Consider the following 12,559-nt stretch of genomic DNA (forward strand, 5'->3'; position numbering starts at 1 on the left):
AAATAGCGTCCAACTCTGCTACCTGACTGTTTCTGTGCCCAATCCTCATTCTTACTCTTGGAATGTTGTCACATTTAAACCAGATATTTCCTATTCCTGCCACAATTTCTTTTTCTACATTATTTTCCACATGGTATGCACAATCATCTACATACATAGTTGGTAAATCCCTACATACTTCCTCATTGAATGCTTTGTGCAGGGATTGTTCAAACTCATCTAAACTTGATTCTACTTCTGTGCCCTCAGATGCAGATTCTGCTGCACAATCATGCAAATCTGCTAGCCCTTGGGCAACCGGGCTCTTCATATTTTGTCCATATCTTACTTCCACAGATAATCCCTGAACTGCCAACATCCACGACGTAATTCTGGACTAAGCCAAATTCCCTGATCTAATTCTCTTGCTTTGCAGAAACTGCAGTGGCTGGTGAATTGTTTCAATAATTACTCTTTCCCCTTGAATTATGGGGTGGAAATGATGTACTGCCCAGACAGTGTTTAGGAGTGCCTTCTCACATTCACTGAACTTAGTTTCAACCTGTGACAAGGCCTTGCTAGCATATGCAATCATTTTCTTATTCACATCATGCTTTTGAAATAATATTGCTGACATGCATTAATCAGTAAAACCTATCTTTAAAAAGAAATCCTGATTCTTTATGGGATATGGCAGACATGACGCCTTCATGAGTCATTCTTTTAACCTGGCCACCGCTTCACTTTGTTCCTTTTCCCATTTCCAGAGTACACCCTGCTTTAGAAATGTTTTTAAAGGTTGTGTATTCTCTGCATAATTCTCAATACATTTCCTGTTATAACCTGCCATCCCTAATAAACGTTCTAACCCCTTCAGATTAGTAGGATCTTTCAATTTATGTATTGCCTCCCTCTTCTTCTTTTGCGGGTTTAACCCATTTTCATTCACGTCATGACCCAAGAAGTTCACTTTCTTTTTACACTATTGTGCTTTATGTAAAGATACTTTGGCTCCAGCCTTCTGTAACTGGCTAAGCACATGTCTACTTTCATTGAAATTATGTTTTTAATTCTCATATTTAATTAGCACATCATCCACATAAACTATGGTCTCCCTTCCTTCTGCATCTGGAAGTGCCTGGCTCAGAAGTATCCCAAATTCACTCCCACTATTGACATATCCAAAAGGTGTCTGGGACCACACATATTGTGATTTGTCAAAATAAAATGCAATTGTTTTTTAGATATCTTCAGCCAGTGGTTCACACCAGTATCAAGCTGTAATGTCTAACGTGATAAACACCTTTGACCCGTGAACCTGGGCAGACCCTGATCAATAAATGGAAGTGGCCACCCTGAAACAGATACTCTCTTGTTTAATTCTCATATATCTGCACACAAACCCCATTGTCCATTAGGTTTTAACACACCTAATATGGGAGTGTTTGTTGTGCTATGAATGGGCCTAATAATTCCTCTGAATTAAAAATTGTTATTTTTTCAGATAGTGATTCCAACCGATCTTGGCGCACAAATACTGGTTCCCTACCTTGTCCTTCTGGTAATGTGGCAACATGCAAATCTGTTAACCCACAATCATATGCGTCTCTAGCATAAACCTCTTTAAATTCCATAAATATTATTCCTAATTGGTCCTTTTCTTCTTCATTTGTGCACACATCTGCAGCCTGAATTTGCTCTTCTACCATTTTGGAGAACTCTGGCAAGTCCTCCAACAGAGGAACCTCCGCACTCTCCTCTAACCGTATGACTGTATCTCTTTGGAGAGTCAACACATTTAAATATTTTGGAACATTGACTTCCATTTCAATATGGTGCTTTTCTATTTTATTCCCATTTAAATCAAATAGGATGCAATCATCTTGATGACAGCACACGTTTCACTTGACTCATAAGGACACACAGACTGAACTTTAAAGATTCCTTTAGGTTGAGAGTCCAAGGATTCAGGCAACTCTCCCTGCTCAGTCACATACCTTTCAGGGATGTTCCCAATCATTGTATTACAGAACCTTGCAGTATAATGAGATTTTTGTATTGCCATTCCTATCGCTGAATTCTCCTCTAAATGAATGTCCTGGCATCCTTTATTGTCCACCAGAATTTTAATGGGTCCATCCCCAATCTCTATTAGTGGTGTATATTCACATTCTAGCCCTTGCTGCCTCATGGATACATTTAGGCATACAAATGCATCAGAATCTTTGAACTGTTGTCCTTTTCTGTATTTTAGTGCAATTGTAATGCAGGGATGGTAATATCCTTTCTCACCTGCAATTCAACTGCATATGGGGCCATCTGCACACAATGATTAGCTTGTCTCTTATCCTCAAATTCAGGTGTGGCCCCTCCCAACCTGAACAAAACCTTTTGAATAAGAAAGTATTCCCGCAGAAGCTCACTGTCTCCCGAGCCCTGGTTCTCTCAAGGCTGGACTACTGTAACAGCCTCTATCTTAATCTGCCTGCCTCCACTCTCCGCCCTCTGCAACTTATCCAGAACAGAACTGCGAGACTTGTCCTTGGCCTCAAGCCCAGGGACCGTATCTCTCCAGGACTGAAATCTCTTCACTGGCTCCCAGTGGCTGCGAGGATTAAGTTCAAAACCCTCTGCATTGTCCACAAGGCCTTCTGGGGCCTGGGACCTAAATACCTTCAACTCTCTCTTCCTAAATATCTTCCTTCACGAGCCCTTCGCTCATCCGTCTCCAACTCCCTCATGGTCAGCCGCTTCTCGAAGCAACAAGCTGGGGGTAGATCTCTCTCCGCAGCAGGGGCCTCCCTCTGGAACAGCCTTCCTGCCTCCCTGAAACTTGAGGAGAACCATCTCCGGTTCCGGAAGCACCTCAAAACCTTCCTCTTCGCTTCTGCCTTCTCTCTCCCTCTCCCCTGCTAAACCTGCTTAACTCCCCACTGAATTCAGCACTAAACCTGCATCTGGGCCACTCTCAACAACCTCAGTCCCGGGCCCAGCCACTCTCCACTTGCACTGCCTCCCTGGCTCCCCCTGCACTGTGGGACTGTCACTGTATCCCTACAGCCCCCTTCCCAGCACTTGCTCTGCACTTACCTCGCACTTGCCACCAGCTGGCCCTTTTTATTTATTATTTATTATTTATTATTTATTATTTTTTACGCTACTTACCTTGTACTGCACTTTCCCCCCCACCTCCTCCCCCTGCACTTCCTCCTTTTCCCCTTACCTCCGCACTTGCGCGATCTGAATGACACCTGGCCTAGTAGGATCGTTTGTCTGTCTTCCCCTTGTTTCCCTCCCTCCCTGCCTCGTCGCGCCTTGAAACACTTGTGTATAGGCGCGTTACAAATACCATATCATATCATATCAAATCATAATACCATACACATTCTGTGCATGGTGTCATTTCCCAAGTAAAATGTATTTTGTGTCCCACTTACAATCCACACATTGTGGTGGATACTCTTAGGACCAATTGTAATCTTTGACATGCATCTTCCTACAACCCTTTGCCCTGACTCTGAATCATCCAAACCAAAAATGTGTTGGTTCTTTATTCTGAATTTTGGGATCTCCTCCCTGTCCATTATCTGCTGGAGTATTTTCTCATTAATAAAACTTCTTTCCTGCTCAAGTGCAAAATTGGCTTCTATCATTTCAGAATGCCCATTTATATGGATAGGGGTCCATGGCTGCCCATCTCCCATGTGTATTTCAGAAAGGGTTGAAATGTGTTTTCCTGTGTTTATCTCTAGAGTGACATTTGGCTTGCATTTCTCTTCCTTTAAATAAAGGCACAATGTGTTTTCATCTATTTCTGTTTGCTAATTTTTCTTGGGGTCCAAATAAATCTCCAGATACCGCTTCTCTTCACCCTGACACATGAGAGTGACAGTGAAACTAGACACACAGCCATTCTGAAGATAAACCTCAATTTTTGCAGCTTTTATCTCCATTATTACTGGTGTGGATTCTTTAGATTTCGATTTTGTTTCCTTATTCTTAGACTCTTCCTTTCTCTGACAATAGATTACCTCATATAGTTTGGTCCCCTGTTCTATTATCCATTCTAATGAATGTTCCCTGTCAAATTAACGAATTAACTGGGAGACCATAAAAGTAAGCAGTCTTAAATTCTACAGAATGAGGATTAAAGGACACATCAAAGCGTGAAAATGCTCTTTTTAAATCTTTGAGAAACTGGCTAGGGGACATATCTGCCTTTGCAGTCATTGTATACGCTGCTTTTTTGCATCTTGTATCGACTGGTAATGTGAAAATTAAAGTCTAACCTCTTTCTCAAAGTCCGCCCATGATAGGTTTTCTTGTTCATTGAGACCACAAATGACACTAGCAGCAGCTGAATCAAGCGTTAGGTAAAAGTACAGTCTATACTGTTCCCTAGGTATCTGGAGGACTTTGAATATATCGTGGACTGTTTCTAAATAGTCTTCTATGCAACAATCGCCTCCCTTTTTGAATGGTTTAATCAAAGTTTTGATTGACTTCGTGATTTTGATAGGGTTACCTGGTGCAATTTGGTATGCATTTTAGGGTGCATCATTCTGTCATTTCTGTTCTCTGGTGGGCAGGAATGATTGTAACCACCGGCGGGTGACTCATACCCCCCAGCGGGCTAAAATCAGGTCTGGCCAGAGGAATAGATATTGGTACACTGTTCCCTCGTGCAGAGCTGGAGTTAATCTCAACTCCATTAAATGTATTGCCTTGTCGCTTTTCCAGAGTTTTAAAACTAAATGTTTGCTGTTCCAGATCCTTGCATTGTCCATGAAGCCGTTCTGCCTCTTGAAAAAGATTAGATTTCTCATCCCTAATTTTATTGATCACGGCCTGCAGTTCGCTTATTTGCACTTGGCACTGGTCAAAAGCTCTGTCTTTCCTGTCATTCTCTTCCAACACTTTAACCATTTCTTGTTCTACAGCACGAAATTCCTTATCTTTCTCGATGTTATTCTTTCTAAGTGTTTGTAATTCTGAAATGGCATCATCCTTGTCTTGTCTTATTGCATCTAAGACCCCCTTTCAGTGCTTCAGTTCTTGCTCACTCTCATCAAATTGTTTTTCCTTCTGGGCTAATTGCTTATCCATATGGTTACATTTAGACTGCAATTCTGTATTACACTGCTCTAATTCCACTTTTAGGAACTTTATTGCATCAACTGCATCATCCAAACTGCCCTGCAATTTACTTATTAACTCAGTATCATTTCCTTGCATTTTCAAGACCGGTCCAGGAGAAACCGCGCATGGCTGTATTATATAATCCTTCTCCCCCTTACGGTCTGGAGCTTTAAACAGTCTCATGAGACATACTTACACGATGCTCCCTTCCTCAAAAATATCCTGCAATGGTTCTTTTTGCACTTCTACGCATATCCTGTCCTTCCATAGCATGGCATTTTCTGAAGACCAAACCCCATGGGCAAAATGTTTTGCCTCAAGGTAGTCAGCCAGATTAGAAAATTCTGCTTCAACTTGGGACATGGTGACACTGCACACAGCGCTGCACTATCACTTGACAGAGTTAATTCACTTTTAAGTGCACCCATTGGCTATATGCCTAATACAATGCCATGCCAGTAACTGCTTTAAAGTTCCTGGCCAACGCACCAGATATGTTAGATATATTTTCTGAAAGAGTTATACCTAATGCTTTGGTAGCTTATTATGGTGGTAGATAGTGGTATTTATTGTAGCATAGCACCTCTTATGATAATCCCCTTTTATGATGTTGTCACTCTCCTTAAAATATATTCTAACAAATGTCTTATTTCATACCGGGTCTTTTGTAATATCAGATACTGGACTTAATACACTTGGCTTGTGCGTTAAATTTACTGTTCAGCAACTTATCTCTGATGCTGAAAAATGCCCTGATGGCAGATCTGCACAGTTGTAAGCATGCAAAATGAAATACTGCACACTCACAATTTCTAACTATAGAATTCACATCAAATAATTCCCATAAAAGTATTCACTATCGCACACTTGTCTGTTTGTGCAGATTAAATCAAATAACCAAAGGTCACAGAATGCAACAGAACACAAAGTCATTTTTATACTGTGTCTTTATCGTGACAGATAAACTTACCAATTACACATGGTAACAGCTGTGCATGGAATACATTTGCCAGTGCGAACATGAACAAAAAAAAACAATTGCAAAAGGCACATCTCAAAAAATAGAATGAACTGTAATTATCCCTGGCAACCCGACCATGAGTTACAGGACTTGGCAAGAGTTACGCTTTGTGAATATCCAACTATTTAAAAAAACGTATACATTCAGAACTGCATACACTTTTAACACTGAAACATTACACATGAAATGACCCCTACTGACTGACTATCGGACAGCTACATCCATCATTGCCTCACTTAGAACCATAATTACATATAAATTGATGAAGTTCCTTGCACTGCTGACTGTGGAAGACCCCTCTCCCTTGGCTCATCACTGATAAGGAATGTCCCGATCCTGGCAGCTCCCAGCACTGGCTCAGCCCAGCTCCTGGACGCAACATGTATGTCAGAGAATCCCTGCTTCCCAAGTCACTCGTGCATGTCTGTCTGTAAGTCTGAACTCACACACTCTCCCAGCTTCTTTTAAAACCTCTTGCTGTAATTCAATAACAACCATTCCCCTTGCTTAGCACATGTCACCTCCTCCGTTCAACCCAGTATTTTTCCCCTCGAAAACGACAGTTTTGCTAAACACAACTGTAACATTGCTTCCTGCATACAATGGTGTTTTTTTCAAAATGGCACATTCCATCGTTGCAGCTCATGCCATGCAGAATGAAACCACACAGCTGATAACTGCTTGCATGTTTAACTCCATTGCAGAAGAGCACTTTACCAACTCATTTTCATGTTATTTCATTTGAGCCCATTTGCACTCATTTGTTAATGACATGTTATCGATTACTGGGAAGGGATTGTTAGTTCATATTAGTATTTATATATAATACAAGCCAGACAGATGAAATGTAACCCTGAACTATAGCATTTTTAAAACATGTGCTCACTGCCAGAATATGTACATTTCATTTATGATGTGTGCCAGCCATTTATGATGTTTGTATTTCTACATAAACCCCCCCACCACTACATATGCATGAACACCTGTACCTCACAGCCCCCAGCAGTTATCCCTACATACTTATCCCTACAGGCCCAAGGGATGATGGAGTGGTGACATAATCTCGGAGTAAAACTGGCCTGCGAGCCATGAGACATCGAGAGGTGCTGGAATCCACCTCTGTTCTTGTATTGACCCCTGTTGGTTTTATTTGCAATAAACCTCAATTTGTACTTGCCGTTGACTGAGTCCTCTGTGTATACTTGGGGAGGGAGTTGGGCTCTCCAACTCTGCGGACTCCCAGCCTCGCTCTGGCATACCTGTAAGTTCGACCCAACATAACTGATTATGTTACAACATTGTTACATCGCCAGGCTTTTATTTCGTGGAGTTTGTTGCAGAAAATTTCAGCTGAAAAATCTTGTTGAAAAATATGGGTGGGTAGGGGGTATAAGACGTGGGGAATAGGGACTAGATAATAGTGAAGTGGGGATTTGGGGGAAACCCCTCCAAATAAAAAACAAAACATTTATATGAGTTTTTTTTGGCCAAACATATTGAGCAAAAAACTCAGCGGAAAGAACACTGGCGATCGAATAACAAAGAATCCTGATTACAGAGCAGTTGTGGTGTCGTTTTCTTACTATAGGTCATTTGTGATGTCACAACTAGTCTGTAATAAGAAAGTTATTTCCAGGCTTTCATACAGATATTTTAGGATGCCATGCATTATAAAGAGAGAACATGTATCTAATTAGAAAGTGGAAACAGCTTTGGGGTTCTGACATCTTGATTATCACTAAGAACAAAATTGCTGCTGTGCATTGTATGTCCATACCCTATACTAGCTCAATATCGAATATGGGATGGGTTAAGCACAGTGAGTTCACCTTCCTGGACATCCAGTCCTGCCGCATCTGTGTCTACTAAGAGTGAGAGCTTCTTTAAAGAAAATGTATTTTGTTGGACTTCCGCTTCCATACTTGAATCTCATTCTACCCATGCACATGTACATATGTAATTTGAGCATGCATGCATATCTGTGTGTTTTCTGTGGGCACACGTGTGTGTGTTATTGATTTGCCTGAGCTGAAGATATTAGTATATCCAGCTTGTAAATGTTTTTTTAATATGACGCAATCTCGAATAGAATCAGGTGCTTCTTAAGTTTCGCTCGAAAAGCATTAGAATCTCGTTTGCATCATTTCCAGAACACATAATCACTGTCACATAGTTTACAACGAGCAAGGAATTTATGAATTTTAAAAACTTTAATAAGCATAAAAGCGAAAGTGTACAGCATAAACATAGACAGTACATTTTCTTATGAGAAGTCGGCAATTTTTCTAAAAGATCCAACGCGGGCATTTATGGCACCCCAGTCGCTAAATCGCCTGTACTCCCCGGGTCTCAGGTAGTACTGGCGGCCCCCATAGTTGGGAAGCTCATAAAAGATCCAGTAGCCATCAAACACATTGCAGGACTGGATGTCCATGTGGTGGAATATGTCGCTGACACAAGGGCAGTCATATGCAGACTCCATCATCTTGCCTCCAAAGTTGTTCCTTTCATACAGGCGTATTCTGTAGGATCCCCGGTGCTGTAATGATACATGAAAAAGGACGGAAATATCAGGCGTTAAGAATTCCTCCGTATCGAGTGATGCATGCACAGAAAACTTGCACATGATATGAATAAAGCAAATTGATGCACCATGAGAAACCCTGACGTTCACTTCGCTTCATGTTATGTTAGAATATCGTACACCCGTGCACATAATCATTCTCTTTCATTCTCCTTGACTTTCCTTCTGCCCAACAGTCCGCCACGGCATCCACCATCTCCTCCAAATTCTATATGCTGCTAGTATGGACCTAGCCACTCCCCACCTACCTTGGGCCGGCTAACAAATACATACAAACATTTTATAATATTAAGGACCTAGCCACTCGCAACCTACCTTCCTACTGGCTAAAAATGCATACACGCATTTTAGAACCCTACCTCCACATCTCACATCTTCGACCACGCTCTTCCTAAATTCACCCCCACAGCACTTGGAGGACATCCAATGTCAGTAGGCGCTATACAAATGCCATACAACATAACATGCGATGGGTCTGCATGCCATCTGCGTTCTAGGAGGTGGTTCTGGGATTCGAGAGTTTTGAGGGCTGCAGTGAACCATCTAGGGTATAGGCCTTGTCTGCTAGAGAAGGTTATGACTGGGGTGAGTGGTTTGAGTGTTTCCGTGAGAAAGACATCAAAGTAGCAGATGGAGAACAGGTCCGAGTGGAGGGGAGAGGAAGTCAGGGAAGCCAGTAGGGAATCTGACAGGTCAGGAGTTACATTGACTTTCTTCCAAAGAGGGGAGTGAGTAGGTGGCCCTGGGGCACACGTGGTGCGTGAGGGTCTACAGTTGAAAGAGTGAAGCGGATGGCTGATTGGTCTGTGGGCGGGGTGACAGTGGGGTAATATGGTCTGACAAGATGTCGATTGCGTCTAGAATGTGGCCTGCAGAGTGTGTAGGGCCTGAGGCTAGTTGTGATAGATATAGGGTTTCCAGATTGTCCAGTAGGGATCGTGACATGGGGTTATGTGCGATGTCGATCCAGATGTTGAAGCCCCCTAGAATAGTGAGTGTCGGGTGGGAGACCAAGATGGCCGCAATAGAGTCGCTAAACGTTTCTGCGAAGCGTCGATTGTCCACCAGAGGTCTGTATATGACTAGGAATCTGGTAGTGGTAAGAAATGTATAAATACTGCAGGATTTACCGCAATGATGTATTATGAGTTTCAAACTGCACTCTTCTTTTCCAGCTACTTTTGTGTAGAACAAAATTCCTCCCCATAAATGCATTACCACATAAACTATTATCTGTGCAGTATTACTGCATGCGGTAATACCTGATGTCCTCAATGGAGATCTATGGACTCCAAATTGGGGACTAACTGAAGGGTCGGGATAAGTCAGAATCATACAAACCCATCCTATTACCACAGGCCGTAACAGTAATTCCATTTGCTTTATTTCTGAAGGTAATACTGCCAAACTCATAATGACCCCCTCAGCAGGAGCAAATATAGCCAAGAAACCAATGTTCATTCTAAAGTGTGCACTCCTATATGACTGTGTATTCAAACATAACAAATAGAGAGCAGGAGACTAATTGGTTAAAATACGTTGAACTACTTTAATTTAAGTCATATACGTGTTGTGCTGATTTCAAGGTTGAAATGGGCCACTAAATTCGACATCACCAGCGACCTGGAATTTCCAAAACACATACAATAGGTCAATTCGTTTGATTTTTGGCTTTCAAGACCATATTCCACTATTTAATGCGGAGAGTGAACGGTATGCCAGGTTCTTTTTATATTTCCGTGCAGACATTCCATACTGCCCATTGATATCCTGACATATCCAGCCCCCACTATTTCGAACCTTCGTATTTTTGGTTCAGACCAAATGAAATATTCCAGTCCTAGTTTTATGCCAAATATTGAAGAAGAACCGAAGTATGGTGTTGTCCACCGTCCCTGCTATGGTCTGATTTTCTTCACAAGCGAACAGTAAAAACCTTTATCAGGGGATAGACTGGGAACCAAAAAATGCCCTGGAAACAATTTTCAAAGTGGCCCTATATTGCACATTTTCTGCAAGCCCAACGTGTTTTCCTATGCAAACATTTTGAAATACCACACAAAAGGGACACAGGGTGCAGAGGCCTACTGGGAAATCTCCAGAGTTCCCTATAGGCCAGTCCACCCCTGTCCAGGGTGCAGAGGCCTACTGGGAAATCTCCAGAGTTACCTATAGGCCAGCCCACCCCTGCCTTTATCACTGGTAGTCAGTTACCAAGTTTTCAATCTCATGTTTCTCGAAAAACAATGCTGCAAACCACTAGTGACAGTAAATTCAGTGTAACCGGTTGCAAGAGCGCCCCGATGCCCCTGGACTTGGGCGCTTTACAAATGTAAAAAATAAATAAATAATACATTTGGATCATCAAAGAACAAGCCACACCCCAACCTGAGAAAGTATTTAGAAAGCAAATGACGCCAAACGTACTTGTGGGATCATGAGGCAGGACATTATGGAGCTGTTGAACCCCATCCAGTAATTGAAGTCCGGGTAGTCTCCCCGCTGCAGGAAGTACTGGCGCCCCATGTAGGCAGGGAGCTCGTACAACATCCAGCAGCCGCTCAGAACCTGGATGGAGTTGCATCGACTGAAGTAATAGTTCAGATCAGAGCAGTCAGCAGAGCACTCATAGGAGTGGCCCTGGAACTCACGGTCCTCATAGAAGATAATTCTCATCTGCAAAAAATGAAGATTGATTTCAACCATACAACAAGGGTCACAGGTTATTGCTAGTGCTAAAAACATAAAGTAAATCAATAGTAAGCCCATTGTCATGTGTTAAGATGGGTATTCCTCACTTATCCTGAGTGAAACTTTGCCGATTTCTTTCGCCGAATGTTTTACCACTTTTTATTTATCACCAGACTACAGATGGTAAGTTTGGGTTGAGTATATAGAAGTGGAGGCTGGGGGATAGAGGAGTGGGTTTGGGGGGTCTCCCCTCCCCCCCAGCTTTTTATCTGGTTAAAAAAGTGGTAAAGTTGGTTAAATAAATTCATCAAAGTTGCATTCAGTAAAAAAAATTTTAGGAAACCTCATAGATCCTTAAGAGACACATATACAGTTGTGAACAAGCACTGGCAAAGACATTCGTTTTGGCTTTGTTGTAGGCATTGTGTAGAGGGTCTGTATGGAGCAAGGGAAAGAGGGACACCCAAGGGGGATAAGCGGTGAGGGAATGATGTGAATCAACGCGAGGAAAAGAGGGGCGAGGAGAGAGGGTAAGAATGGCTTCTCAGTGTATAGTTTTACAGAGCTGCTATTAAGCCTTCCATGACTTGTAGAAATACAGAAATGTAAAATATTAAAAGCAAGATTGCGAAAAACCCAATTACACACAGACAATGATGTTGCCAAGCTGGTGGCTGATAAGGAGATGTGTTTCTTTCTCTTGGAAAATAGGGTGAAGTATATTGATTTTGAAAGACATTTTTTAAAAATTAGTTGTGTGTAGTGCGGATATTGTCGGGCAAAAATGCAATAGTAGACTTCACAAGAAAATCGCACACATGTGATTTACAGTTCACCCACGGACTTCATGCATGACTACATATGTTTTTAATTTGGAATATATATATAGTCTACTAATGGGAAATTAAGGCTGCCTATGAGAAAAGATGGCAGCAGCTCTCACGTGAGGTTCCACATTATTAACATATGGTGGTTATCCAGGCATCTGATGGCATAACTGGAACCCTTTAAAAATGAGAGATGCAACCTTTTGGTATGCTTGTCAACAGAATGTCTGGTTTAGCCTTCATGTACTCTCTCACACATGACTTATGGCCTATTTCCCTCACCAAGGCGCCCCCTCACCCAAATGGAAGATCTTATTT

At 41.9% G+C, this 12,559-nt stretch overlaps 1 protein-coding gene across 1 annotated transcript; it reads right to left on the reverse strand.

The window, feature by feature from the left end:
- Positions 1 to 8,402: 8,402 nt before the first annotated feature.
- On the reverse strand, positions 8,403 to 11,399 carry LOC138487392 (gamma-crystallin M2-like). The gene is made up of 2 exons (XM_069613962.1): positions 11,151 to 11,399; positions 8,403 to 8,678 (listed from the first exon to the last, which is right to left on the reverse strand). The coding sequence occupies exons 1-2, from the start codon at positions 11,397 to 11,399 to the stop codon at positions 8,403 to 8,405; spliced, it is 525 nt and encodes a 174-aa protein (XP_069470063.1).
- Positions 11,400 to 12,559: the final 1,160 nt, after the last annotated feature.

The sequence above is a fragment of the Ambystoma mexicanum genome, chromosome 9, assembly GCF_040938575.1.
Source record: "Ambystoma mexicanum isolate Mex_15411 chromosome 9, UKY_AmexF1_1, whole genome shotgun sequence".
In the NCBI taxonomy this organism is placed as follows: Eukaryota; Metazoa; Chordata; class Amphibia; order Caudata; family Ambystomatidae; genus Ambystoma; species Ambystoma mexicanum.

What these genes read in the sequence shown, in the direction of transcription:
- LOC138487392 (XM_069613962.1), bottom strand. Translation starts at nt 11,399, where the DNA reads ATGAGAATTATCTTCTATGAGGACCGTGAGTTCCAGGGCCACTCCTAT. An exon ending in CCTGCCTCATGATCCCACAA is followed by an intron (nt 8,679 to 11,150) that starts GTACGTTTGGCG and finishes GTATCATTACAG; the next exon opens with CACCGGGGATCCTACAGAAT.